At 51.9% G+C, this 27,318-nt stretch overlaps 1 protein-coding gene across 2 annotated transcripts in view; it reads right to left on the bottom strand.

Annotated features, from left to right (window-relative positions):
• The window catches only part of SIM2 (SIM bHLH transcription factor 2), a 43,580-nt gene extending 19,293 nt beyond the window's left edge, over positions 1-24,287 (bottom strand). For both annotated transcript variants that reach the window (XM_017894642.1, XM_017894643.1), the window contains exons 1-4: positions 24,101-24,287; positions 14,623-14,705; positions 10,855-10,944; positions 3,583-3,691 (exon numbers count right to left, since the gene is read on the bottom strand). In XM_017894642.1, the coding sequence (XP_017750131.1) occupies positions 3,583-3,691; positions 10,855-10,944; positions 14,623-14,705; positions 24,101-24,275 (457 nt within the window). In that variant the 5' untranslated portion in view covers positions 24,276-24,287. The remainder of the gene's footprint in view (positions 1-3,582; positions 3,692-10,854; positions 10,945-14,622; positions 14,706-24,100) is intronic.
• Positions 24,288-27,318: the final 3,031 nt, after the last annotated feature.

The following is a 27,318-nucleotide window of genomic DNA, read 5'->3' as shown; positions in this document are numbered from 1 at the left end:
TGGCTGAGATCTGGGTGGGGCAGTGGAGACACCAGCCCAGTCCTGGTGTGGCTTCCTCGGCTCTAAAGGAAGGCAGCCAAATGAGGCCACACCTGAGGCCCCTGATGGGCCCTGCAGAGCTCCACCTGCAGTTGCCCGCTCCTGGGAGCTGTGGGCTCCGGGAAGGCCCAGAAGCCTCTGACTTCCCTCAGGGTAGCAGGACTTAAGTACGTGTGACCCAGGCTCGGCAGATCCATGCTTTCACCCTCATTTCTAGCCCTGGAAGGACGACCCCATCATCTCTGTCTCTCCAGAGCTCTGCGCTTCCTACTCACTCACTTTGCTTTTGCAGGCCTCACACGCAAACCTCTGACCTCGCTATTGTCAATGCAAATGTGTCCCCTAAGGAAACACCCTCTGCCTCAGGAAGGGACACCGGCGCTCTGAGACACAAATAGAGAAGGACCTCTGAGGGAGGGTGAGGTCACCCCACTCTAAACAAACAGCCCTTTGGTGGAGGTTAATACATGAATTTTTAAAGGGAGGTTACCACTAGGAATGGAAGCAAGGTCTTCTACCCTCCCTGAGGTCACTGCCCTGTGGAAGCTCAGGAATCACCTCAGAGGGCACTCCCCACCTCCCCTAGTTGGAGAGGCTGCCATATTTTACCCACAATTCCCCCTGCAGTTGGTGTCTGTGGGCAAAAAGCTTCCCTCCAACATGGCTGCCTGCCCCAGCCATTTCCAGATAAGCCCGGGGAGGGGGTGGAAGCTCTAATATACATCAACCAGTCATTAACTACCAAGTTCTGGGGAGAGCCCATTTCTCACAGGTTTATCATAAAACAGTGGGGATCATTTCAGACACAGAAAGTCGGCAAGGGAACAGCTGGGGAGAAAATGGAGCAGCTGGGGAGAAAACCAAGCACTTGGGGATCTCAACCCCTGCACCCCTCGGCTGGCTGTGGAAATGAGTCAGGTGCAGCCTCAGCACTTTCAGCCCGTATTGCTTCAGACTCAAAGGCCACAGAAGGGGTGAAAGGGTCTCATGATATTCCCAAGACACATTTGCTCTCATTTATAATCCCTCTTTGGGAGGTTGTGACCCAGACAGGGTAAAATGAAACCAGGGGTAGGGGGAGAAAGCACAGTGCCACACAGTTAATATACTGTGCAATTTTCAGGCCAGGCACGGCGGCTCACGCCTGTAAATCCCAGCACTTTGGGAGGCTGAGGTGGGTGGATCACCTGAGCTTCGAGACCAGCCTGGGCAACATGGCAAAACCCTGTCTCTAATAAAAATACAAACAAATTAGCCAGGCCTGGTGGCAGGCACCTGTAATCCCAGCTAGTTGATAGGCTGAGGCAGGAGAAACGCCTGAACCCGGGAAGCGGAGGCTGCAGTGAGCCGAGATCAGGCCACTGCACTCCATGCCTGGGTAACAAGAATGAAACTCTGACTCCAAAAAACAAAACAAAACAAAACAAAAAACCATACTGTGCAATTTTCAAAAACAACAACAGCTCTGTGTTCTGCAATTCTCTGACACCTGTTGTCTTTGTCCAGCTTTAAACGACCCCACAGTGAAAGAATTCGATTCAGGGGCGATGTTCTAGCCTAGCCCTGATTTTGTTAGAAATTCCCTCTTCAGGCCAGGCGCGGTGGCTCACGCCTGTAATCCCAGCACTTTGGGAGGCCGAGACGGGCGGATCACAAGGTCAGGAGATCGAGACCATCCTGGCTAACACGGTGAAACCCCGTCTCTACTAAAAAATACAAAAAACTAGCCGGACGTGGTGGCAGGCGCCTGTAGTCCCAGCTACTCGGGAGGCTGAGGCAGGAGAATGGCATAAACCCGGGAGGCAGAGCTTGCAGTGAGCTAAGATCCAGCCACTGCACTCCAGCCTGGGCGACAAAGAGAGACTCTGTCTCAAAAAAAAAAAAAAAAAAAAAAAAAAAAAAAAGAAATTCCCTCTTCAGAGCCATGATTCATGTTGACGTATGACGTATGCAGACATATCATATCCAAGAATCAGACCTTAGCTGCAACTAGGTGCCCCATCTCATTTCAGAAATGAACGTGCCAGGCTCTCTCCTTGGTAAGGAATAATTAGACTCTAGTAACTATTTCTGGAGCTGGAACTTGGGGGCCACAGAACTTTCTGCAAGGGATTTTACAACTGTGTGTGCTATTTTGTATTCTCTTTTCCCAGCCCAAGAATGACTGCTCCCCCAGAAGACAGCAATAAGAATGCAACTCGTTTTTTTCCTGCAGCCAGCTACTCCATTCTCATCATCCTTAAAGCCTCTTCTTTTGCATTTTGTTCCACTGGGGTATTTTGGCCAAGCTGGGTACTATAGTCCAAAGCACACACAAGACCCATTTGTCAAGAGGCCTGTTGGCCTCACTGGATGGTTGGAGGGAGTTAAAAGGCCAGGGCCCCTGGAAGAAGTCCTTCTGTATCTTCCTAGCACTCATCGCAATTGAAATTTAAGGAGTCGGGCCGGGCGCGGTGGCTTAAGCCTGTAATCCCAGCACTTTGGGAGGCCGAGATGGGCGGATCACGAGGTCAGGAGATCGAGACCATCCTGGCTAACACGGTGAAACCCCGTCTCTACTAAAAAATACAAAAAACTAGCCGGGCGACGTGGCGGGCGCCTGTAGTCCCAGCTACTCAGGAGTAAACCCGGGAGGCGGAGCTTGCAGTGAGCTGAGATCCGGCCACTGCACTCCAGCCTGGGCGGCAGAGTGAGACTCTGTCTCAAAAAAAAAAAAAAAAAAAGAAATTTAAGGAGTCATTTGTGTAATGACCAGGGCTTCTTAATGATTTGTGCCACAGCACAAAACCTACAGATGCCTACTTGGAGTAACATTTTTACATACATAAAATAAAATATATAAGATTACCAAAAAAGCAACTGTATTGGAAAATAATTATCAAAATATTTCAACACAGTGATATGGATATAAATGTGCTGCTTTATGAATACATAAATAAGAAGATTCAGTAGCAGGTCTCAGAACTCCTGAAATTCTAAAGTGGGCATAAGCGGTATGTTTAAACCTGCAAAACTTTAATATGATATGGAAAATATCTGTGATTTCTGTTGTTGGCAAAACCACAGGTACTAGTGATCCCAAGATGGTTTATCGTCTATAATCAGAAGCAAAGGAAATGCCAAATTTCAACCGGAGGAAACACAAACGTAATTTTCCCCACGAAATGTCATGGACCACCCCCGACCCCCGAGTTTTAGGCCTGGCATCTTGGTTAAGGAGAAGCTTGGTCTAGCCCCGTGATGCTGTACCCAACTGTGAACCAACAGCAAATGAGGGGAGCAGGCTTGCAGCACTTTCCTCTTCTGCCTAGTGCTCAACACAGTTTCTGGCCAACAGTAGCAGCGTGATGAATATTGGCTTAAAAGACACAGGTATAAATGCAAATCCCCACATGGTGGGTGCTGTGTGTGTATTGGTGAGACCTGGGCTGGGCAGTCCTAGTCATGTCCAGCCACTTGGCAGACGTGGGAAGCAATGCCCTGAGTCCCATTTAAGAACATCGCCTTGCTTTTAGTCTGGTTTTTTTCCTCTGGATGGAATACCTTGGAGCAGGTGGTGGTGCAGCGGCTGGTGGGCCGTGAGGACAGCGGTCATCTCGTCGTGGTCAGAAGGATGGATGTATTCATAAATACTGTTGCCCGTGAGCTCCACCTGCCGTGGAAGGGAAGGGTCAGAAATGCCACCACTCCTCTGGGATTGGCGCAGGGGGAGGGACAAGGTGTGTCACAGGTGCACACCCTGCCAAGAACAGAACTTTGATCTCTGCTGACAACCCACGCCTTTGCCAAATGCAGAAACAGTTTTCTTTTCTCAAGAGAGCTCAGAGCTCTGAACTGTCTCCCACACCGTCTAAAAAGGCCAGGGCACTGAGGCTTAAGCTTGGAGCCAAGAGAACCCTTAGCAGGAAGGACCTGAAAGCAAAGGGTGGAAAAGGTGGGTGCCAGAGGTGGGTGGCGCTGCTGGCCTGGGCAGCATTCTTCATACAGAAGAGGGCTTGAAACGGACCCAGGCCGGGGTCTCTGTCCTTCCCTTGCTGGCGATCTGAGGGGACTGGCTGGCCAGAAGGCCAGCTGTCCTGTCCACACTGTGCTCACTGTAGGAGTCTTGTCCACTCTGAGGCCGACCAGCCCGCCACGGTGGGGGCTCCACTGCGCCCGAGGAGGATACGAACTCAGACAAAGGCCCTTTCTTCGTCGGCTCTGAGCTGTGCCCTCAGGCGCTGCCAGGCCTCTCTCACATTGCCAGCAATGTTTCTCTGGCCCTCCCAGTCCGCAATGACTGTGCTAATTCTGTGGCTCCCGCCCAGGGGTGTGGCTGGGGCTGTGCGTGACCTGTTGGAGGGCCTGGGCCTGCTCCAGAGAGCCTCGTTATGTGGGGATTATGTCCTGGGGTTGCTGCCTCAACAGTCCGATGCCACCTATTTCCAGACACAGCCCACAGAGGACAGCATGTCCATGTCACTTTGCAGGAGTGGATGGCCCCAGGAAAATACCCATCATAGTTACAATTTTTACACAGAGGTCCCTGGAACCCCAATTCCCGAACTTGAGAATCTTTCAAATGTTCTCCCAAACGTAAGTACCAGGAGAGGATATGATACAGAGTCTCAACACCTGGGCCTCCACCCACCTTAAGATGGAGTGGCACAGAATGTTCTAGAAATGACTAGCAGAGCAGCCTTCTGAGCAGTGGTGGGTGGATCCTATTTTTAGAGCTATAATCAATAGTGCTGAGAATGGCTGACAAGGAAAGTGAGTCGGCGAACCACAGCATTGTTCAGGGGAGGCCCAGGGGCAGTGGTAGGACTTCCTCCACCGCCAAGAGGAGCCCCAGTGCCCAGCCTGAGAAGAAACTCAAAGCACTGGGAAACCGTCCTTGGGTGGCGAAGGATCTTGGGTTGGTCTAGAGAATTCCTTCTCAACCCTGCCCTAAGGAGAGAGGGTAACTTAAGATAACAAAAGGAGGCTCGTGGTGTGTCTTGTCCCGAGCCACCCCCTTGTTATTTTTAGGTGTTTCTTGCTGGAGGTGTCGCCGGGAGCCCGTGGCTCTCCATCAGAGGACAGACAACATGATTATCTGCAAAGCGGCCGTCCTGACGGTGCCACCTCACGCAACAGGACAGCCTAGCCAGCTGCTTAGTGGAGAAGTTCTGCTGGGAGCTGCCGTTCCAGATTAGCATCTAGGCCATCAGCTTTAACTTGGGACCAAGGGGTAGTGGAGGGGTGAAGTGATCTATCGCAGTCCTCCGAGCCAGTTCTTCCAATTTGTTAAGATGAGCGAGTTGCCTTCTTATTCAGAATAAATTACACTTCTGGCCTGCTAAGTCATCTTGTCCCTAAAATGGCTCTCACAGTTCTATTTTTTACATTATTCATGGAATATTTCCTTCCAATATTATGCAAACAGAGCAACAGAGAGAATCCTATTAGCGGAATCCTCCCTACCCTTTACTTAACACCCACTTCCCAAGCCTGGCACTTTCTCAATAGATCTCCCAGACGGACATTTGCCTCCCTGAAAAGTTATTACAGGATTTCATTTAAGAAAATAATAAAACTGAACATTCTTCTTTCGAGTCATTCCTGTTAATCTTTAAAAGTTTAAATAAACTGGCACCATGTAAGTCAACCATTTGGGACAGGACCGTTTCCTTTTTCCTCAGGGTGGCAATGAATATGCCCTGGGAAGGCCTGTCCAGGTGCGGAGTGACAGAGGCTAAAAAATAAGAGCTGACTTAAGAAAATATATATTGACACTTTGGGAGGCTGAGACAGGCGGATCACCTGAGGTCAGGAGTTCAAGACCAGCCTGGCCAACACAGCAAAATCATGTCATACCAAAAATACAAAAATTAGCCAGGCACGGTGGCACGCAGCTGTGCTTCCAGCTGCATGGGAGGCTGAGGCAGGAGAATCGTTTGAACCCGGGAGGCAGAGTTTGCAGTGAGCCGACATCGCACCACTGCACTCCAGCCTGGGCGACAGAGCAAGACTCTGTCTCAAAAAAAAAAAAAAAGAAAAGAAAAGAAAAGAAAATATATATTAACTCACAATTTCAACAGTTTATTTAAAAAATGAAAAAATAACAAAATAGAGAAATGTTATATTGGCCTATCGTTTCTCCCTTCCCCATGTTTTTAGGGAAAAAGAATACTTCTGGTTTGCTCAAAGTTCTTTTCTAGAAAAAAGTAACTGATGGGTTTTCAGGAAACATCTTCATATCCTTGCAGAAAGACCTTCCATCTGTGCTTATTAAGGGTTAGGTTTGCGTTTTAATCCCAGAGTAGCTTCTTGTGTTTTCAGTGTTCCCGTTCTCATCACATGTGTTTGAAGAATGAGAAGGGTGAGGTTGCACAGATGAAAGGCTTGGTTTTCTGAAGGCTCGGGTCTGTGATAAAATGAACGTGAAAACTCCAGAGCTGTCTAGGAAGTGAACCAGCCTTCAAATAACGGAAATGTCTTCAAATAACAAATTTAGGAATGATAAAACAGTCCTGACCTTAACTCAAAATTATGGTTGACATGGTGTTTCCTGTATTTACGTATCTATCTGTGCCTTTGAACACTGAAAGAAATGTGACTATCTCACAAAAAAAAAAAAAAAAAAAAAAAAAAAAAAAAAAATTATGGTTGTCGCTATAAAACTCCCTGGGTCTCATACATTAGCCTTATTAAAACAGACCTTCCATGTGATATTTTAGTTTTTGTAAAACCCCGCTAACTACAAAATGGATAGCTTTCCTAGTAAGAGTTTTTTTATGTCTTGCTGAATAGCTTTTCTTCCTGCCAAGAAAACTACACATGATAAATACAGCACTAAATGCATATATTCTGTGGGGAAGGGCAGGATCGCTTGGCACTCCGAAAATGCACGTTACTCTGGGGTGTTTTGCTGAGTATGGTAAATTAAGCATTTTAAAATAAAATGGTTTGGGTTTCAGGGTTCAAGTTATGTCGACAAACATAATATGTTGTCTTTTGTCTTCATTTCAAAAGTGAAAGGATTAGATCTTGTACCTCCACACAACATCATCGACATATTTATGGTTGTTTCTAGCCACAATCTTAAATAAGACAATCTTTTATGTGTCTCATAAACAGCTATTTCATACATACCTATATTTATCTGAACATGTATACTAGTTACCTAGATGCTATATAACTGTATGCAATGTTAGTGAGAAAACTTAACTCAAGGATACTTAAAAATGTATACAGCAGCTACAAGGGGCTTTTTTTTCCCTCCTCCCTAAATAAAAGTAAAATAATTGCATTAACCAAAAAAGCACATAGAACTAAATCATTTAGTAAACATGAATGGAAAAAGATTGCTGTCCCAACTCTACCTCATCCACGTAGATAGAAACTTGTCTAGATGTTTTGTGTGTGGACATGTGTGTGAGTGTGTTCACCAAAGGGAATTTTCAGGCTGAAAGCCTGCCTCTCTATTGCCTGACGCTTGGACCCTGGGCTGAGGAGACAACTGGCATTTTATGGTTGTCTCTGTCATTGTTTTAGTACCAAAGTTTGTCAGCAACAACACTTGTTTACGAGTGGAAACAAAAAAATAAACTAAAAAGCTCTGCCATACGAAGTAGATTTATTTCAACACTTGTTCAAGTAAGGCTTAATAAAAGACTTGGAATGGAGATGGGCTTATAACCCATAAAGAATCATTTCTATACCCTCAAATAGAGAATTTGGATAGTTATTTAGTAGAGGTTAGACCAAAAACAAAACAAAAAATACCACTTTGCAGTGAATTTCCACACAATTATAGCAGATCTAGGGGCTTATATTCTCTATTATCTTTTAACATAAAGTTTAAGGCTGAATTAACATGAAAGACATCTTTACTTAATGAGATAATGTCATTGAAGGTAATTGAAAGTTTTTGGAACACAAAAAGAGCAGCATGTATCAGCTATTACTACTATCATTATTCATCAGAAATTCTGTTTAAAAGGTTACTCTGACTACTGGGTAAAATTTTATTAACACTTTTCTCTCTCGTGACTTAAAAAAAATGTAAGCCCGTTTTAATAAAGGTCTCATGCTTGATACATTTGCCTGACTTTTAAAAAATAATCTAAAGGTGCAAAAATGTTTAAAAGACCAGTTGGGTATTTGACATCCTATTCAATATCTTATTTTACTATTTAAGTAAAGAAGACAGAAAAAAATACACATTGTGATTCTGCCTAGATTTCCTTCTGTGGAGTTAATCATGAACAGGAGAAAAGTTTGTTGTTGCTTATTTAAACAGTTCGCCACGGAACGCTCCCTAGACACCGACAAAGAGGGCACGTCAGCACTAAAGTGTTTTTGTAGCTGTGGACTGATGCTAACACAGCCCCACAGAGAAATCAGAAAAAATCAGTTGCTCTAGGCAGATGATCAGACTTATCGTTTTAGAAACTGTTACTTCTGCTGGAGAGAAAGAGACAATGTATCTCTACAACTTTCTTAGAAAATGGTAGTGCCTAACCCCTCTCCTCTCTCAAAATTATGAGGCCAAGTTTTCCTGCTGCATTATGATCATGAGGAAATAGAGTACTTCAACTTGTGAGGCTGCCTGGATTTCCTTCCGTGGAGTCGATCATGAACACGAGGCAGATTTGTCACCTATCCAATATTTTGGTCCTTCTTAATTATTGTGTTTATAATCAATCAGTTCTATTTTCCACATAAAAAGAGAAAAATAGCACAGAGCGGCTAACTTGGATGGCCTGACTGAATGAACTGGATCTCTTGGGACGTGCACAGTACCTCCTGATGGGCCAGGACATTCCAAATGACCAAGCAGCCCTAATAGGAGCCCCCAAACGACTCTGCTGAAAGCAACTTTGTTATAATGCAACTGTGGGTATGCCTGGATTTTGTGTTGCTCCCCATAGTTTGTAAATCACATGAAATAGGCATTTTGATCTGTTTCTCACCACGATCCTTAAAGACAGAGCAGGCATGATTTTATTATTTAAGTTACAAGGTTCAAGTAGGTTAAGAACAAGCCCTAGCAGACAATGAAAACTGTATAACTGAATGCATTTCCCTTTTTGCTTTGACTGCTAGGGAGCTCAGATCTAAATTTAATATTTGATAACAGTGACTTTACTTATTTAAGATTTTCGAACAGTCATCTTTAAAAGTGTGTGAAATGTTTTGTTGTGTTTGTGACATTACTGTAAGACTACGAAAGGTTTTGTAAACGATTAAAAAAGGTAAGCAATCGGGCCAAATCAGAAGTAGAAACTAGTCTGGGTACAACTTAAGCGCCCTGAATAATTCCAAATAGGGGAAGGTAAAAATTCAGAGAATAATAGTAGGTTGGTGCAAAGGTAATTGCAGTCATTGCCATTAAAAGTAATGGAAAGACCACATTTACTTTTGCACCAACCTAATAACTATGAAAAATAGTAAATTTCCTGTTTCCAACAGTAGTTCCCATTCTACAAGTACGCTAATCTCTTGAGTCACATAGATACAAGGGCCAAGCCTTAGTAAACTGTATTTGGGAGACTTGGTTTGATAAAAGCAGAGAAGAGGAAGAGAAAAACTTCCAAATCAATTTAATATGTAATTCATTTTAAAGGGCTTTGCCTAAGAAACACGGAGTTATATAAACCCACGTGGACCTGGATGAGGATATCCATACATCGGAAGAGAAGGTTGTAAACAAACAGCAAGTTTATTTAAAAAAAAAAAAAGTATTGGCAGAAAATAAAAGAGTACACCAGATGCAGGTTGCCAAATGTGGTTATTTTGTTTTTCATTGAGCAAACTGAAGCCACATTAATCGGCATGTTTTATTTTGGCTTAACTACATTAGGAGGAGGGTGTAATTCAGATTCCTTATGGGCCTCTCTGGAACCCATCTGCTGTTTCTATCATTAATTCTAGTGTGTCTTCAGTCATGGTGAAAAGTCACTCTGATAGTTCACAATGTGAAGAAACAGTTAGTCCCTATATGTAGTTTAAAATGTGGCTTTTAAAATCATCATGCGCATTTGTTAAGTCAGGCACGCGAATGAGAATGATCAGTTACACTCTCCCCTTTCAAACGTTCAACGGGCCCAGGGAGCCCCAAATCCCCCACCAAACCCTTGGCTTGCCAGGGAGAGACAAAGCTAAGTCCCCCTCTTTCCTCTAAGGAAATGATGGACCTTTTAAGAAGATGATTTCATCTTTTCAGAAAATTGGTAATATTCAGATGTTCTAAAGAAATCTTGCTGTTCAAAACAGTAGTAAACTGAGTTTTATGAGTTTCTATCACAAGCATATAAAATCCTTTGCTGAAACGACCACTGAACTGGAAAAGTCAGGAAAATGACCCTGAATTCCATGTGAACACTCATAAATCTACCCCTCCCCATTCTCTCTCCCCAAAGAACGTTCTGCATAAAATCCATGTTCCACATCAGCTTACCTCTTGCTTTATAGCAACTCATAATACCGCATGCGGGCCAGCAAGTGTGTACTGAAACATGTCCCTTTGTGAAGCTCTTTTCGGGACATCTAGCATTACTATGTAAGCAGATAGTCCAGGTATGGGACAGAGTCTCGGAACAAAGCTGATGTGACGAAGACACACTGGTCATGAAACCCCAAGGGAAAAAGAAAGTAAAAAATAAAACGTAATATGAAGAAGCAAACCCCTGCAGGATGTCCTGAGAAGAGGATTTTGCAATTTGGGGTTATGTGCCTACACAAAAGCAAACACTTAAACAGACGCATTTTCAAGGTGGGCGAGGCTGTCAAAATCTGGTATCACTTCGTTTAATATTTTGGTTGCACAAAAAATTAGGCAATACCCACCTGGGACAAGCCTAAATGGACAGAAGCAGTCTCGGATATATACATGATTTTGCCATCAGATGCTACCACAAAAACAAATCCATCCAAAGTCTGTAAAAGATAAAATGTCAGAATAAGAGATGATCATTCCACATTAGAGTTAAATCTAACAATGGTACAGTCACTGGGATGGAGGGATGCATCAAATGCGACCATCAACATATGCTTGCTAAATGCAAAAACAAAGCTCACGTCCTTAAAAAGGACTGTAGGAAACAGCACCCAGGGTTTAGTTCCCAGTCCAGGCTCTGCAATGCTTTTAAAGCACTTTAGAAACAATCATACATCCACATCACAAAAATCATGCAAAACATTTGAGAATTCCTATCATGCTCAGTTTAAATGTAGTAGCTTTATTGTTTGGGTTATTTTAGCACTTAGTACAAATCCGGAGTTCTATGGTACTTAGGGGAAAATCTACCACTATATAGACCATTTTATGTCATAATTGGCAGTCATTTATACGACTAGGACATATGCTTTATTTGCCACAATTTTCTAGTTACCTCTAAGTACCATTTGAATAATAAATTCCGAACACTACCACTGCCCAGAAAATAAAACAAAATACCTGGTTATTTTACCAGACTATGTCTACAGAATTAATTATTTAGAATTTGCAAGAGATCAAATAACCTTTGCAAAATTCAAGGAGGAAAAGTATCAACTTCTGAAAAACGAAAACTACCCAAATGAAATTCTGATTTTCCTAAGTTGGCTAACCCTCAAAATAAAGTAAAACTATAAGAGGTAATTAAGACAAATAAAAGGTAATGATTATGTTTATGTGTCGAGGATAAAAGACTAAATTATTTTGAAAAGGAAACTGTATTTTATTTACTCATTCATATTTTAGATCCAGAACCAAAAGAAAGCAATAAAGTTGGTGAAAGTCTCATGCAACCCACAATGCTGCCCCCATAAAAAATATTCCAAATTAATTTCTGGCCACAAATTCTATTTTACAGCATGTAATTGAAACCAGATTACCTTTCGTTTTTCTAAGCCACCCTCCCCCCACCCCTAGAGAGGGGACTAAAAAGAATGTAGTATAAGTGAATCTTGAAAGATATCCTTGGATTCTGCTGTCTCAAATACAGTTTGCTGCAAAAAGTCTTTGCCAACTAAACTATCATTACCTTCCCCGATGCTAAGGTTGAAAATCAGCATCTTGATTATTAGCCTAACTTTCAAGTTTCTTTTCTTTTTTTTTTTTTTTTTTTTTTTTTTTGAGACGGAGTCTCGCTCTGTCGCCCAGGCTGGAGTGCAGTGGCCGGATCTCAGCTCACTGCAAGCTCCGCCTCCCGGGTTCACGCCATTCTCCTGCCTCAGCCTCCCGAGTAGCTGGGACTACAGGCGCCCACCAGGTCGCCCGGCTAGTTTTCTGTATTTTAGTAGAGACGGGGTTTCACCATGTTAGCCAGGATGGTCTTGATCTCCTGACCTCGTGATCCGCCCGTCTCGGCCTCCCAAAGTGCTGGGATTACAGGCTTGAGCCACCGCGCCCGGCCCTAACTTTCAAGTTGCTAACTCAGCTGCAAAATATTTTCCCACCTAAACCTGTGGTGTTCCAAAAATACAAACTATACAGCAATTTCTAAAGTTATAAATGTCTTGGTGCATTTGGCATGCTTTCTTAACTCCAAAATCATTAAAGAGACACATTTAGTGAAAAAGTATCTCACAACCAGCCATATCGGGGTTAATGAGGAAAAGAGGAAAATTATCATAATTAAATTCTAAAAGTTGCCAGCAGTAGCTAAAAAAATAACATTCTTAATGGAAAATGTTGGGTATGACTTCGTAGCTTCAAATGACCTAATTCACTTACATGTATAATAACTGCAAAGACACCCGTCCACATATTACTCCGGAATTAATTAAAGAAATGTAGCATGGAGAAGTCTGGGGGTGTTGATTTTGCCAACCAGGTTTTCATTGAAGTTCCCCAGCACTTAGTTGTCCCTGATATTAGTGTCACTTATAATATGTAGGAGTATGAAACTTGCAACACACCCAGCTCGGAGCTGGAAGTGAAGGAGGGGGAGCAGAGGCCGCCTGGGCAGGGCTCCCAGAGCGCCATTACCCGCCGCGGCCACACCATGCGCTTTATGTTGTAAAAGCTCGGGGTTTCAAATATTCCCCGGGTCTTCTCTTCCGCAGGCATGCATTTTAAAAAATAAACCACACTAGGGCACTTGGGGCAAGAGAGTTGTGAAAAGATCTGCTTTTTGGAAATGCAGAGCTAGCGGCTGACTCGCTGACCTAAGTCATGGCATCCTGCAGCCAACATTTTTTAAATTATTATTTTAAAGTAAAACACAAAATAGAGGGCGGAAATGCAGAGCAGCTCTCGGTAGGCATTTTTCGATGGCAGAGACAAATGACGGGAGGGTGGGGAATGAATCGGGTCGTTGATGAGGCTCTGTAAAGGGCATTTGAAAGATTGGGATCTGTCCCCAGCCAGCGCTAACCGCCCACCTGGAAGTGGCGAGCTGTGCCCAGGGCTACCCAGACGATCCACAAAGCCCCTCTGCTGCCAGGGAAAAGCTGAGGTCAGCGTGCAACTCCTGCAGGGTGAATGGCCCCGGGCTCGGGGAGTTAAGCACCTGGCTCCAAACCAAGCAAGAGCCCGGAGGCCTCACCAAGTTCTGGTTATCCGGCTGGGCTCTAGAGCTAGGCCAATGGGCTAACCCTGCTCCACCTCTTGCTGTGTGACCTTAGACATGTTATTTAACCTCTCTGTGCCTCAATTTCCTCCTCTAAAAAAAATGAAGTTAAAAACAGAACCCAGGCAGGACACGTTGGCTCAGGCCTGTAATTCCAACACTTTGGGAGGCTGAGGTGGGCGGATCATCAGAGGTCGGGAGTTCGAGACCAGCCTGGCCAACATGGTGAAACCCCCGTCTCTACAAAAATACAAAAATTAGCCAGGCATGATGGCGGGTTCCTGTAATCCTGGCTACTCGGGAGGCTGAAGCGGGAGAATCACTTGAGCCTGGGAGGCGGAGGTTGGAGTGAGCCGAGATCCTGCCATTGCACTCCAGCCAGGGCCACAGACTCCATCTCAAAAACAAACAAACAAACAAACAAACAAACAACCAAAAAACCAAACCCCCAAACCAAAAACAAAACAAAACAAAAAACAAACAAACAAACAAACAAAAACAAGGCAAAAAACAGAACGCACTCTAGATGGGAAGGGGAAGCCAATAAAGTCCGGAACTGAATGTGGCCTGCAGAAAGCTCTGGACAAGTGCCCCTGTTAATATTCTATTATTGATGCTGTCTCTCCGTGCTTGCGCCCCCTGCACACACGCAGCGGCCGAATGCTTTAGAGCTCAGAGCAGCCGGATCATTTCTGCTGCTCCGGACCTAGTGCCTGGCACAGAGCAAGCTCTGGGTGGAAGCTGCCGAGGGAAGTGAGGTTGGAAAGGACTTGCCACGCTCGGGAGGCGCCCCTGGCCTAGGTCTCAGGTGGCCTGGGGAGTCCTGGGGCCTTCGGCAGGGTGTGGGGGCAGATGTAGGGTTAGGGTAGGTCTGGCCGCAGCCCGCATCCGGCATGCTACGCGTCCATCCCTCCGCAGTGGGGACCACCCCTATCCCCAGCCCCTGGCAGCCTCTGGATCTGCCCGGCCCTTCTGGGGAACGCGCGCCTAGAGGCTGGGGTGGCGGCGTCGGAAGGGAGCCTGAGGCGGCTGCGCTCCTCCCCTGGCGCAGCCGCTCTACCTGCAGCAAGTGCGATCCCAGCTCCTTGGCGACGCTGTCCAGGGGCCCGGCGCGGCTTGGCTGTCCCCACGCGTCTCCTAAACCTGGACGCAGGAAGAAAGCAAATCAGTAAACTGCAGCGCCCAGCCCGATGCCTGGGCGCCAGGCAGGTCACGCGGAACCCCTGCACCCTGCCAGCCCACCCCACGAGTCCTGCGCGTCCCCCCGCTGCCTCCCCGGCTCCGCAGCCGCCATCTGTGTTCTCGCCCTCGTCCCTTTGCCCTTGGTTAAAAAAGAAAAGGCCGGGGGAGAAATCCCCGCCGCGGCCGGCAGCCCGGGCTCCCGTGTGAGCCTGCCAGGCCCACAGCTCCCGCGGGTCGCCCACGTGCTCACGGCCCTGAAATTGCCGTTTTATTTGAAATGCCACAAAGTAATCTAATCTGCTTTGAAATCGCCATTCTCGTGGCCAAACGGGGATATCGATTTGACCCGTAAATATTCCCCCAAGGACCCTCCTTCCTTCCCTCCTTTCTTTCCCTGCTTCTCCGGCAACTCCTGGTTTTCCCAAAGCCAGAGAGGCTGTGACAAAAAGTCCCCACCGCCCAGGAGGCAGCTCCTGCCGCATAAAAAGCCCCGTACACGCTACCCCTTGGGCTTCCCAGCTCTCACAGGAGCCCCGCGAGCGCGGTCCTCCTTCCAATCCGAAACTTTCCGCCTGGGAGGGGTTTACCTGGGGGCTCCCCGAGAGCAGACTCCAATCTGGGGGCGGTGGGAGAAGGATGGGCTACAGGCCGAAATGGAAAGGGTCTCTTGTGACATAATTAGGGATTCCCCGGCCCCTCCGCTCAACAGGCCTCCTGTCCTTCCTCACCACCTTCCCAAAAGCTACCAACTGGTATTGCGCACCAGGGGAAAGAGGGCCCTGCCCATCAGGGCTCCCCTCCTGCTGCACCCTCGGCCTGACTGCTGCACCCCGCGAGAACCCAGGCTTCCCCTGCACACTCCGAGGAAGCAGAAAAGCCGGGCGAGGCTGCGGCGCTTAGCGCGGGCTGGGACAACTCCCGACCCCTCCCCGGAATCTTTCTGCCGGCAGCCTTGCCGTAGACCCTCCACTGAGCGCCGTGGCTGCCGCGCCAGATGGCGAGGGCCGGTGCACCGCCTGAACCCCAACCTCCCCGGAGGGCAACATGCCCGCCGCCTCCCGGCCCACGAGCCTAGCGCCCGAACCCTGGCTGCGACCCCTGCGGAGCGAGCTGCGGACGCTGCTGGAGAGCCCCCCACCCCAACCCACGATGCCCTCCCCCCACCCCAGGAACTTCAGGCCAGGCCCAGCCCCAGCCCCCCCACTGCCTGCCTTCGTGCGGTGACGCGAGCACCTAACCAAAGGCAGGAGCCTCTGGGCAGGGCCGGATACGACGGACGGGGAACCTGACTAACCGTGCAGATTCTGGAGACCGTTCCCGGGGTCTCAAAGCCCTTCCAAGCGAGCACCCCGAGTGGGTTCCCGAGGAGTCACTGTGCAGTCACCCAGTCACCCTGGGTCTCTCAGCCTTCCCGGGAACGCCCAGGGCGTCGCGGTTTCTGGAGGCCTCGACCTCTGGAAGCGTAAAATGCACCTCGGCCCAGGGCAGCGGCTTCGCAAACCCTTCCCTATTCGGCAACGAAAAACTTAAAAAAAAAAAAAGTATTCAGCGATCTAAAAAGGGATGACCTTTAATTTCTCCTCCTGGGCTCAAGGAATTAGGGGCTTATCTTGGCTGAAGAGGTGGCTAATTTCCACATACATGATCCCGAGAATACAATCACAGCTCATTATTCGGGGGCCTCTAGCCTCCACCACGGGGGCAGAGGTGGCTTTTTAATCCCGGGAAATCGCCCTCACCACCGTGATCACAGCAGCACTCCCTATGCTCTCAGCAGCAGGTCCTTCCTTCCAGGCCTCGTGGCGGCAGCATTTACAACCGTTTAACCAGCAATGGCAAGAACCAAAATATAAAGGTCCTGGGGTTTGGTGAAGTAAGACTTCACTAACGACTCAGGAATTCTGATTTCCAAAAATGGACAAATGCACCCTGGCAGCTGTCCTTTTCTCTGCTGCTGGGTTGTTCCTGGGGTTGGGCAGTTGTCCTGGAGCCACCTTTGCCCTGTTCGGTGCTAAAGAAATTTAGGTTAAGTAAGACCAAAAGCCTTCAAAGCCCTTGGTAAGTAAACTATGCTTAATTTCTAAAACACACAGGGACTGCAAAACTTCACTCTGCATCAACTGAACGCAAATCAATCACTTTAATTAAGCGAAGCCCTTGCTAGATCAATGGGACTTGAACCCACAAAAATTTAGCGTGAGCGTGGCCTCTGGGCCCTGGCTTCTTGCAAAGCCCATGGTGGGAAGACTTGGGGAGAAATCTGCACCTAGGGAAAAGAACTCCAGACCATACTCCACTGCCCGGGATCTCCTGAAAGCCTCCTCAAAGGCCCTGGCTCTACATGCAAAAGTGCACTGGGCACACCGGACAATTGTCTGTATAATTCAAATACCCGCACACTTCAAGATAACCTGTTCTCTTAGATCATTATAGTTTTTCTGTAATTCCCCAAAGCCTCTGCTATGCCCGCGGAGATTTGGTGCAAACGTCCTTTTCCCTGTTCCTCCCAAGCACCCCTGCCTCTAGGCCACCCCACCCTGGGGCGGTGGCGCTGCCAGCTCTTCCATTAGAAACCAATGCGGGCGAGGTTTTTTCACTCAGCCCATAAAAATCTACTTTGGTCTGAACGCAGAGACTAAATGAAGATTTGCAACGCAAGAAAATTGTCTTCGTACTGTGGAGTGATATACACTCCCAGGAAAGTGAGGCACTGAGCACGTGGCGCTTATCTGGAATTAAGGAAGGGCTTTATTTCAAAAACGGGATGAGAAGAGTCTGGGCTAGGCGCCTCGGAGTTAGCGGCTCCCAGCACTCACTGCTCTCCTGTAGCAGCCAGGGGTCCCCAACTCAGCCTGTGGTTTCCTGCCGGAGGGGTGGGGTGGGCTGGGGTGAGGGGGGTGAGGTTGGGACTGGGGGGAGGGGAGTTCCCTGCACCCCTGCCGAGCACTGCAGGACCTGTGGGGAGGCTGTGCTATTGGAAGTCAGGGATGGCCAGGTTGCCGGGACCCCCAGAGAGAAATGGAGGGAAAGGGAGCCAGCGCCTCATTCCCCGCTGCCCCCCAGCACCTGTGAGTGTGTGCATGTTGGTTCCACACCCTGCCTGCGGTTCCTCACATCACAGACACTGCCTTCACGTGATCCCTCCTCTTCAGCTTGCCCTGGGGGTACCTCCAGATGCAGGTCAGGGAGACCATAAACAGCACCACACCAAGAAGACTTTGGGAGCAAACGGGGAGATAGTTCCTGCACTGTGAGGTGGCCGACCCCCCTCATAAGGGCGCCTACGGGAGACCTGTAAAGGAGGCAGCCAGCTTCGCGCCTTCCTCTGGGTGGTGGCAGGGACTGTGGGTCCAGCCCAGGACACAGGGCCTGGACTCTGGTAGGAACACCAGGTTAGACGGCCATTCTTTCACTGCCCCTCCAGCAAACTCAGGCATCTGAAAACATCTGTGACAAAGTCTCCTCACAGAGTTCTTGTGAATATCAAATGCGGCTAACAACAAGAAGGTGCCGGTCCCTACTCCCAGCCCTCCATGGAAAATCGGACCTGGGAGTGTGGAAAATCCAGAACAGTTTGGGAGCCCCCACCTGGGTGCAGGGGTCTCCCCTCCTCCCGACTCCCCCTCCCTGCTTTAAGACGCCAGCTGGGCCCGTCGCCTCGGTCTGATCTCCATAAGGGCTCGACCTCTAACCTCTATTTCTCACCTCCAAAACGGGATTTTTGTGGGATTAAATGAGCGCGGCCCAGACCGAAGCCCCGGTGTTTGCCCGGCTGCCATCACTTTGTGCCGCCCTCTCTGGCTTTCCCACCCTTTCCCTGACTGCGGCCTCTCCTCCCCCAATTATCCCTTGCTCCAGGGGGAGCTGGAGTAGGGGAGGGGAGGGGGTATCTCTGGGGAGCGTGACCTCTGGCGCGTTGCCGGCCATCTGAGGACTCAAGGTCACACTTTCGGATTGCAAACCACTCCAAAGTCAAGAAGGGTATGTGCGTGGCGGGAGAGGAGGGTGAGGACCGGCTGCCTCTTCCGCTCCCTGCTCCACGCAAGCAAATTTTGGGATCCTGGAGCTTTCAGCGCAGGCAGCCTCTACAGCTCCGCCACCCCCGACCTCGGCGTTTACGACCCTGAAGCCGCAGCACGACCCCCCTGCAGGGGCGGTAGGCTCAGGGGCTCCCTTGGGAACACGAGGCGCCGGAAACCTGTGCCAGGGCGTAAGAAGGGAGTTTGGGGCCAGTTCCTCGCCTCGCTGCTCTAGGACAGCCTACAACTTGAGCCTTTAAGCCTCCTTTCCCCACACAAAGATCCCAGTAAATAGTCGCAATTTGGGGCGCATCTGTGCGCTTCAATCCTTCTCCCGCCTCGGAGCCCTCCTGTTCTACCCGGGGCCCCTGAAAAGCCCGCCTCTTGCGCCCTTTTCCAAACTGGGGACCCGGTGAGAAGGGGGTGGTCGTGGGGACGCCCCAAGAAAGTCTCCCGTGGCCGATGGGGAGGGGCAGGGAAGGAGGCTCCTAGCTTGGCCAGGCACGTCGCCCGCGGGTATCCTACGCGCTCTGAGGACAGGCAGAAGGCCCCTTGCCCCCACTGCCGGTGCCCAGACCTGGGGAGTTCGTAGGCCGCCCCAGCATCTGCTGGCTCCAAGGAGGTCGGCACGCACAGCAGTCCGGAGGCTCCCTTTCAGCCCCGGGGTTCAGGGATCCAGGTCCTCCTCCAGCCCCGCGCTGAATCTGCAGCGCGCGCTCCACTTCCTCGCCTCCAACGAAAGCACAGGCCCTGTGCCCGGGTGTCCCCTTTACCACTTCCCAGATTGTCCCCTCTGCGCCTGCGAGCTTTCCCTCCTGGATCCCTGGCTGCAGCCTGGCAGGCTTCAAAGCAGGGATGGGGAAAGAGTTGTAAAAATCTACGTTGTTCTGTTAAACAGTCGATCTTTAATTAATCTGCATTTTTTCCAGCGGAGCTAGAGAATGGCCTCACATCTATGACGCCCGCACCGGTATAGAGGTGAGTTTCTCCTCACCTAGCTCTCCAAATCAAGTCGCTTTGATTCCGGGAAACAATGTCTAAGATAACTTGGCTTCTGGTGGAGTGCTCAGGTGGAAGTGGTGATGGGGGCACCTGCAGCTGAATTTAATCCCAAAGGCACCCAGGCATTGGAAGAGTTCAGACCTTGAACCCCACCTCTTTTTGTGTGGGCGAATGACAGTTTCTGGAGTAGCAATTCCTTCTCCCTCTTTCACCCACACCTGTCTTGGGTCTTTCGGGTTGGGAAAGGGAGATGGGGAGACTTAACCTTGGTTTCCAACTTCACTACTGAGCTGGGTCCTGGGACCAGTCTGTTGTGCCAGGTTTGCAGTAGCACTGCTGAGTCTGGTGCTGGAGCCCCTGCCTCTGACCTCCGATGAGCAGAGGCTGACCTGCATCCTGCTGCCTTTGGTCAGAGCAGCTATGGCCAGGGAGCAACTCAAGTTCCGAGCGGCTATGTCCAGGGAAGAACCAGAGCTTGCCTGCCAGCATGCTTTCGTGGTTTCCAAAGCCCCATCTCCAGAAGGGAGGGCCCACTTTGGGGAGGGCTGGCTGACCGTCGGATCTCAGCGCTGCCCCAGCCCGGAGCTTATCTTAACCACCCGCCAAGACTCATCAAGTTTTCAATTTTGAGCCCATGTCCAAAGCCAGCCTTGCTCTCCTGTCCTCTTCCCAGTCCTATCTACCTTCCATTTGTTAGTTCACTGTCAAACGGGAGAAAAGATGGCCACCCAGAAAGCAGGGATCTTCAAAGTCCAGGCAGTGAGTCCTCCATCCCTGCCATTCAAGACTCCTTTGACCCAGGGAACATGGGGAGCTCACAGGAAGGGGTGAGTGGCCTAGGAACAACACTTAGGATTCCCCCCTCACTGCATAGTTCTGCTTGTGGGACCTCAGTCTTCGTCACAGTAACCCTGTGCATTGCTAACGGGCCCATTTTACAGACAAGGAGACCAAGGCCGAGTAGCACAGCATGACAATGGGGACTCAAACCTGGCTGTAAATGTTGAAAGCATCCCCAAGCCATTGAACTGGCTGCTGAGTGAGGTGCTTACCCTGGTTCTGGTGGTCTCCCTCTGTCCTACACACAGGGACTCCTCTGAGTTCCTCTTTCTGTTTTACCACCTGAGGAGATCTGGGTTAAAAGGAACAGAGGCTGGCAGCCTCCTGGGTGCAGTGGGGTGAGAATAGGCCCCACAGGACCACAGTGGCAGCAACTGGTCTGCTATTGCCCTTGCTATGGGGCCTTGGGAAAGGCCTTTGTCATGTCTGGCTTCAATTTCCCCAGATATGAAGGGTTAATCTGGTGATCCTTGCAGTTCCTCAGCACTCTGCTATTCTTTTTATTTTGTTTTTCCTCCCAGAGTCCTAAGTTGGTCTCTAGATTCTTTACCCCAGCAATCCACTTGCTTTGAGACAAGACCGCCCTTGGCGGATCGATTCCTCATGGTATTTTTCACCTTGCAGCTGAGAGCCCAAGGCCATCTGAGAGCCCCTGCCACAGCCCGGGACCACCCTGGCCCTAAAACCTCCCTAGGGCCACCACCCTGACCCTGGCAGCTCAGACAGATCCTATTCCAACCCCGCAGCCGTATCCTCCCTCACAGACAGAGGTTCCCTGAGAAGAGGTTAAATCAATCAAGATGCCACTTTTTGGAGCTACTGGAAGGGTGACCGGTTTGCATAAATGGACTCCTGTTTGCATAATGGAGGTCTTTCTAAGTGCATCTTCCTCCTCTGCCCTAAGCTCCTGGCTTCCCTATTCCTCAGCCCCAGACTGACTGAGGGCCAAGGCCCCTGAGCGGCTGTCCTGACGAATTCCAAGGATATGTATCCACCCACTCCAGGTCTACCCCTACCCCAGGCATCGCAGGAATGGAGGACGGAGGGACTAAGCCACTGCTCCCTTCCCTTTCTGAGGGGGACCAAACAGGTTCAGGGCCCTTTCCAAAACTCTAGGGCCAAAGAGCTCCCTTCCAGAGTGCCAACTTACAGGGTCACCCCCTAAAAAACACACAGGAGGCCCCTCAACTTCTCCCAAACCTGCCACCAGAGCAAGCTGCTCAAGTCCTGGCCCCCAGAAGGACCACCCCGCACAAACTCAGGGCCCAGCAATTCTCAGCCCAAATGCCTGGAGACCCGGTTTAAAGGTGGCTGAGCGGTACACCCAGCACTTCGCAGCTTTCCACAGGCTCTCCGGGAAATCCCTCAAACGGCGAACAGTTTTTGAGCAGCCGTGTTTTCTCAGCCCTCTCTCACTAATTTCCGGTTTAACTGAAATCACTGACCACAAATCATTTAATCTTTGGATTGTTTCTTCGAATGCTTTTTCTATTTCCAAAGGGGACAGAAGGCAGTTAGTGCCCTCTTGTCTGGATTCCACACCTGCTTTGTTGCATGCGGTTAAGAAACGCTCATCCCAGCAAACCAGTCACCACCACGCCTCCCTCGGTGGGAAGGAGACTCATAAAACCGAGTGCTCTTTTAATTTCCCCTGAAACATCAACTGGAGTGGAATCATCCCTGCTTCTCTGCCAAGGGGTCACCCTTGAGCAGACAAGTAGCGACCGCCGTGGGCAACAGCTCTCGGCAGGAGGGGCTGGGAGCGGGTATCTTTGCCAGGTTCCGGGTAGGAAAGGTAGGAAGCTGCGCTGGGCTGAAGGACTGCTGCGCCCGAGAGGAGAGCGCCCCGGGGCCGCGCGGTAGGGCCGGGTGGCACAGGAGAGGCCAAGGGTCCTCTTCCAACCACCTCCGCTGCCCGGCACTCCCCGGTCCACCCGGCTCCTGGGCAGGGGAGCCGCGGGGCTGGAGGCCGCGCTTGCAGACCCGCCCTCCGCGCTCCACCAGTGAGGCTCTGAGAAGCGCAGCTCCAGACCCAGCGACCAGCACAAATAACAGGCTTGGCAGCGGCGAAAGCAAAAGGTCGAGCTCTCTGATTTCGAGTAGAGCGCCTGGTGGGGATGGCGCTATGGAGGCGCCCTGCGGCCTAGGGACACCTGTCGGCTGTTCTGCACCGACCGTCCGGCGCCCTGCAGCGGAAGTTGTCTCCCTTCCCCGGCACTGGCTCCCGGGGCTCCAGAGGCCGGTGCAGCCCTCCCAGCTCCTGGGCCCAGAGGACCCAGCAGACCACTGAGCAGAGCGCCTCCCAGCAAAGAGTCAAACCTTTCGGCCCAGGCCGCAGCGACCCCGCTGGGAGCAGAGGCGCTGGAAGACGCGGCCCGGAATGCTTGGGACGCCAAAAACGAACGTTGTGGTGACCAGGCCTTCCTGAGACCTGCTGCTCGGAGGTTCCTGGCCGGGCAGCCGCTGTCACCAGCGGCAACCAGTGTGGGCGGCGGGGCAGCCCACCCAGCGCGCCACCATTTCTTCCGGTTCCGAGTTTTCGGGACCGCGTGTCCCAGCGCCCCTGGCCCACTGTGACACATTTTCAATCCTGAAAAGAATGGCAGCTCCGTCTGCCATTTTCGAATTAATCGGCCCCCTCTCTTTCAGCCGGATCTCAGCTCACCAACGGCGCGGGGGTGGTGGTCTCTTCTGCCCTGACTTCCCGCACCCCAGCCTCACTAGAGGGCCCGGCTCCGCACAAGTGCTCGCTCTGTGGCTTTAGCCTGCAGTGCCTGGGCCTCGCAGTGATGCACGCTGCCTCCCAGCACGTGAAGCCGACCCTCCTTTACCTCCTCCACGAAGAGAAAAAAAGAGGGAGGAATGAAGGAAAAATAAACGGAATTGTAGAAAGAAAAGAAGGAAGGGAAGGAGGGAAAATGAAAGGAAGGGATGGGGAAAGCAAGCAAGCAAAACAAAACCAGGGTGAACTTCCAAAGAAAGAAAAGAAGGCAGAAAAGGAAAGAAAATAAACCAATGCATTGGCAAAGGAAGGAAGGAAAGAGTGAGAGAATGAAAGAAAGAGGAAAAAAGAAAGAAAAGGAGACAAAGAAAGAAAGAAAAAGAGAGACAGAGGGAGAAAGAGAGAAAAAAAATCCAAACCAAACCAGAATGCATTGGTGAAGGAAGGAAGGAAGGAGGAAAGGGAGAAAGAACAAAACCAGAAAGAACCCGCAGGCTGTGAAGGCTGGGGGACTGCCTGCCCCTGGAACAATTCGTAATTCACCCTCACCCAGCCCTGGACCAGGAGAGGGTTTGGTCGCCTGGGCCGCCAAGGCCCTGGCTCCTCGCTCCAAGCCAGCGCCGAAGCCGAAGACCCTCACGCAACCTCCCTCAGACGCCCCAGCTCTGGACGCCAGGCCGCGGCAGCCCCTCTGGGCAGGCCAGCTTGAGCTTCCCGCCTGGGCCGAGGCCGCCGGGCTCCCCAGCGTCCCCGGCCGCCCACCTGCTCCTCACCTTCGGGGAAGACGGCGCGCATCTTCAGGTAGCTCGTGGTGAGGCGGATGATGGACGCTTTGTCCAGCTGCGAGGTGATGGCCGACGGCAGCGGGAGCAGCTTGGCCAGCTCGTAAAACTCGCCATTTTCCTTCTCCCTCCTGGTCTTGGCCGCATTCTTGGACTTCTCCTTCATCGCGCCTCGGCTCCGGGCATATTAGACCCGGCCGTGCTCCAGGCCCGCGGAGCCCCGCTCTTGCTGCGGCGGCGGGGATGGGGAAGGGGACGCTCAGAGCCGGGTGAGTCCGCGGCGTGGGCCGCGGGCAGGTGCGCAGGGCCTCCCGGGTTTCCGAGACGCCTCCCCGCAGCCGCCGGGCCTGAGCTCCAAGCAACCCGGCGGCGCCGCCCGCTGCTGCCCGGGGCGCAGCCTCCTCCGGGCTGGACCGTCCCGCGGCAACCGGAGCCCCGTTCCTGCTCGCTCTTGCTTCCTCCCTCCTGCCTCTCCTGCCTCGGCCTTCCTGGGGGCGTAGGGGCGGCCGGCGCGGAGCCGGAGGCGATGCTTACTCCTTCGCCCAGTGTTCACACCGGCTGCGGCGAGGCCCCTCCGGACTGGAGGGCGGCATGGGCGGCGGCGGCCGCGGAGCCATGGAGCGGGAGCCCAGCGGAGGGGAGCGGGCTGGAGGCGGCTGGGGCCGGGCCCTGGCCCGGGCGCTCTCTCCCGCACTTCCTGGCGGCTCCCTGTACCTGGAGACGCAGCGCCGGAGCCCGCGATCTGTGGCGAGGCGCAGCAGCTTCGCCGTCCACGTGCGGCCGAGCCGCGTTTGTTTATGGCGGACCCGCCTTCGGGCGGAGCACTGGCCCCCCGGGGTCCGGAGCGGGGGGGGGGAGGGTGGAGGACCGCGGCGGGGCGGGGGCGGCGAATCTTGCCTCGGACCCCGCCGCGGCCATGGAGTCACAGGCGCGCCTCCGCGTCAATGCCTCCAGGGACTCTCCCGGGAGAGACCCCCGCGCTCCCGGGCTCGGGGAAGTCGCGGTGAGTGCACACGGCGCGCCGCGGGGACCCGCTCCTGAGCACAGGTCTCCGGACCCCGGAGCTAGGATCGACGGCGGGGAGGGCGAGGGAAGGAGGGGTTCCAAGGCCGCCCCTGTGGCTCTCGGGCAGGTCACCAGCAGGCGCGGCCGAGAGGAGGCGGCGCGTTGGCCAGGCGCCCTGCCCGGGAGAATCCAGCCTTCCGAGGGTGCGCTGGTCCCGCGTCCTAGCCCTCCCCCCGTTGCAGGTCCAAGAGCTGAAAGGGTGAAAGCCAGGGGCTCTCCTCCCCCCATTACACACACACAAGAAAACGGCGTGAGTGGCTCCGAAGTGACCCTTCTGCCCTTTCTGTCCTGGAAACACTAAGGTGAAAAGAAATTGTCGCCTTCTCAGGAGGAGCCGGAGGCCGCAGGGGCGCGCAGGCCAGGGGAAGGGAGGGGCCGGGAAGCCCAGCCGGGTGGCGAGGCCTCTCCCAGGGCGCCGGCGGAAACAGGGCCCAACTGCCTGGGCTGCAGCAAAAGCAGCCCGATTCAGCGCAGCCGGAATTTTGAGGAATCGCAGTTGGGCGGGCGCTTAAGGGCGAAGGTCGCTGAGCCAGGGTCACAGGGTGGGCGCAGGTGGGGCCCATGGTGATGGGGCAGAAGGCAATTGGAGAGAGAAGACTCCGTTGCAGACGCGGCCACAGGGCGTTCCGGAGCTCTCCTTCAGGGCCACTTTGGACTTAAAGAGTCCTGTTTTCCCGCCTCTGTCTTCCCTGTCCTGCTTCTGCAGCCTGGAAATGGGTGTGCGGCCCAGAGTCCTCCGCGTACCCCTGCAGCGGCGTTCGCATAACCCCACCTCTTCCAGGAGTGCGGCTTTCCAGGCCCCCCAGGCCAGAGACGCGGCAGAGGACGCAGGACAGTTTCTTCCCTTGGCGTCGAGATCATGTGGGGACTCTCGGCCGTGTGCTGCAGGCTGCAGAGCTGTGGAGCAGTGGGGGTGCGTGACCTGGAAGTCAGCACCGGCCGGGAGGACACCCGGCCCCGGGTGCGGGCGCGGAGATTTGGGTTCCCGGTGTCACTGCTCTCGCCACCGGCCCAGGATCATGAGCCTGCTGCTCCGAAAACTCGCCGTCGGACAGCGACTTAGTATCCTCTTCCCTCCCCTTCCCTCTCCTGCGCCAGGAAGGCCTGGCCTTCGGCAACCGTGCCTGCAGCGACAGCTCCTGACCTTTTCCAGGGACTCCTTTGAAGGTCAAAAGTTCGAAGGCCTTCAAAGCGGAGCAGGATCCCTCCAGGGGCTGGAAGGTGTGCGCAAACCCGGGCTCGATCCCCGCCTGTCCCTAGCCCCTCGCGGAGCCCGTAACGTGGCCAGGGCTGGTAGGCTTGGTGCTCTGAAACCGCGACGCCACGCGAGCGGGACGCACAGAGGAACTGTGCTTTCCTTTGGGGTTTCGGATCCAGGAGGGCTTTCCTGTTGCAACAGCTTGAGCAGAGGGCCGTGGGCGAGCGGCGCGGGTCTGTAATGCCCAAGCCTGGCGAGTCGGGCCCACCTCCGAGCCCAGGACCCCGCGCCTGGCTGCGCTGACAGCTGCCGGCTCGGGGCCTCTGGGAGAAGGGGCTCCAAGGGGTTAAAGGCTACGGATCCAGCCCCTGCGGCAGCTTCCTCAGGCTGCCCCCTGAGCCCGCTCTGGCACCTCCTGGGCTTCGGGGGTATTTAATGCGTTTCTCACCCCCACGACTTCCGACCCTCAATTATGGACCCGGGAGAATTCCTCCCGGGCTTGAAAGGGATTACCCAGATCGCAGAAACATGGCTAAGTGGAATTGGGAGAAACCCGACAAGTAACAAGAACGGAAACTTTCCTCAAGGCAAATTTCCCGGATTTTACGGGAAAGCGCACTTGTCTTCCCAGGGACAGCCTCTGTTCACGCGTCCGAGAGGCGGGCTCAAAGTGCGCGCTATTGGAGGTAGCGCAAGGCCGTGTTTGAATACTGGAAGATACGTGGGTGTGAGATACCTCCAGGCCCAATGCCTGCCCAGTAGTTGCCCAAGCAGGCATTGTGTACTCAGCTCCCCCAAGCACATCCTTTCGCCGTACACGCGCCCGCGCACACACACATACACACACACACACACACACACGCAGCTGTGGGTCTGGGGTCCCTGATAGCACCATGCAGAGTACCTCGAGGTTTCCCAGATAGGAAGGACAGGGATGCCTCTGTGG

The sequence above is a fragment of the Rhinopithecus bieti genome, unplaced genomic scaffold, assembly GCF_001698545.2.
Source record: "Rhinopithecus bieti isolate Rb0 unplaced genomic scaffold, ASM169854v2 scaffold_25394, whole genome shotgun sequence".
In the NCBI taxonomy this organism is placed as follows: Eukaryota; Metazoa; Chordata; class Mammalia; order Primates; family Cercopithecidae; genus Rhinopithecus; species Rhinopithecus bieti.
This window is presented reverse-complemented; position numbering and strand designations above follow the sequence as displayed.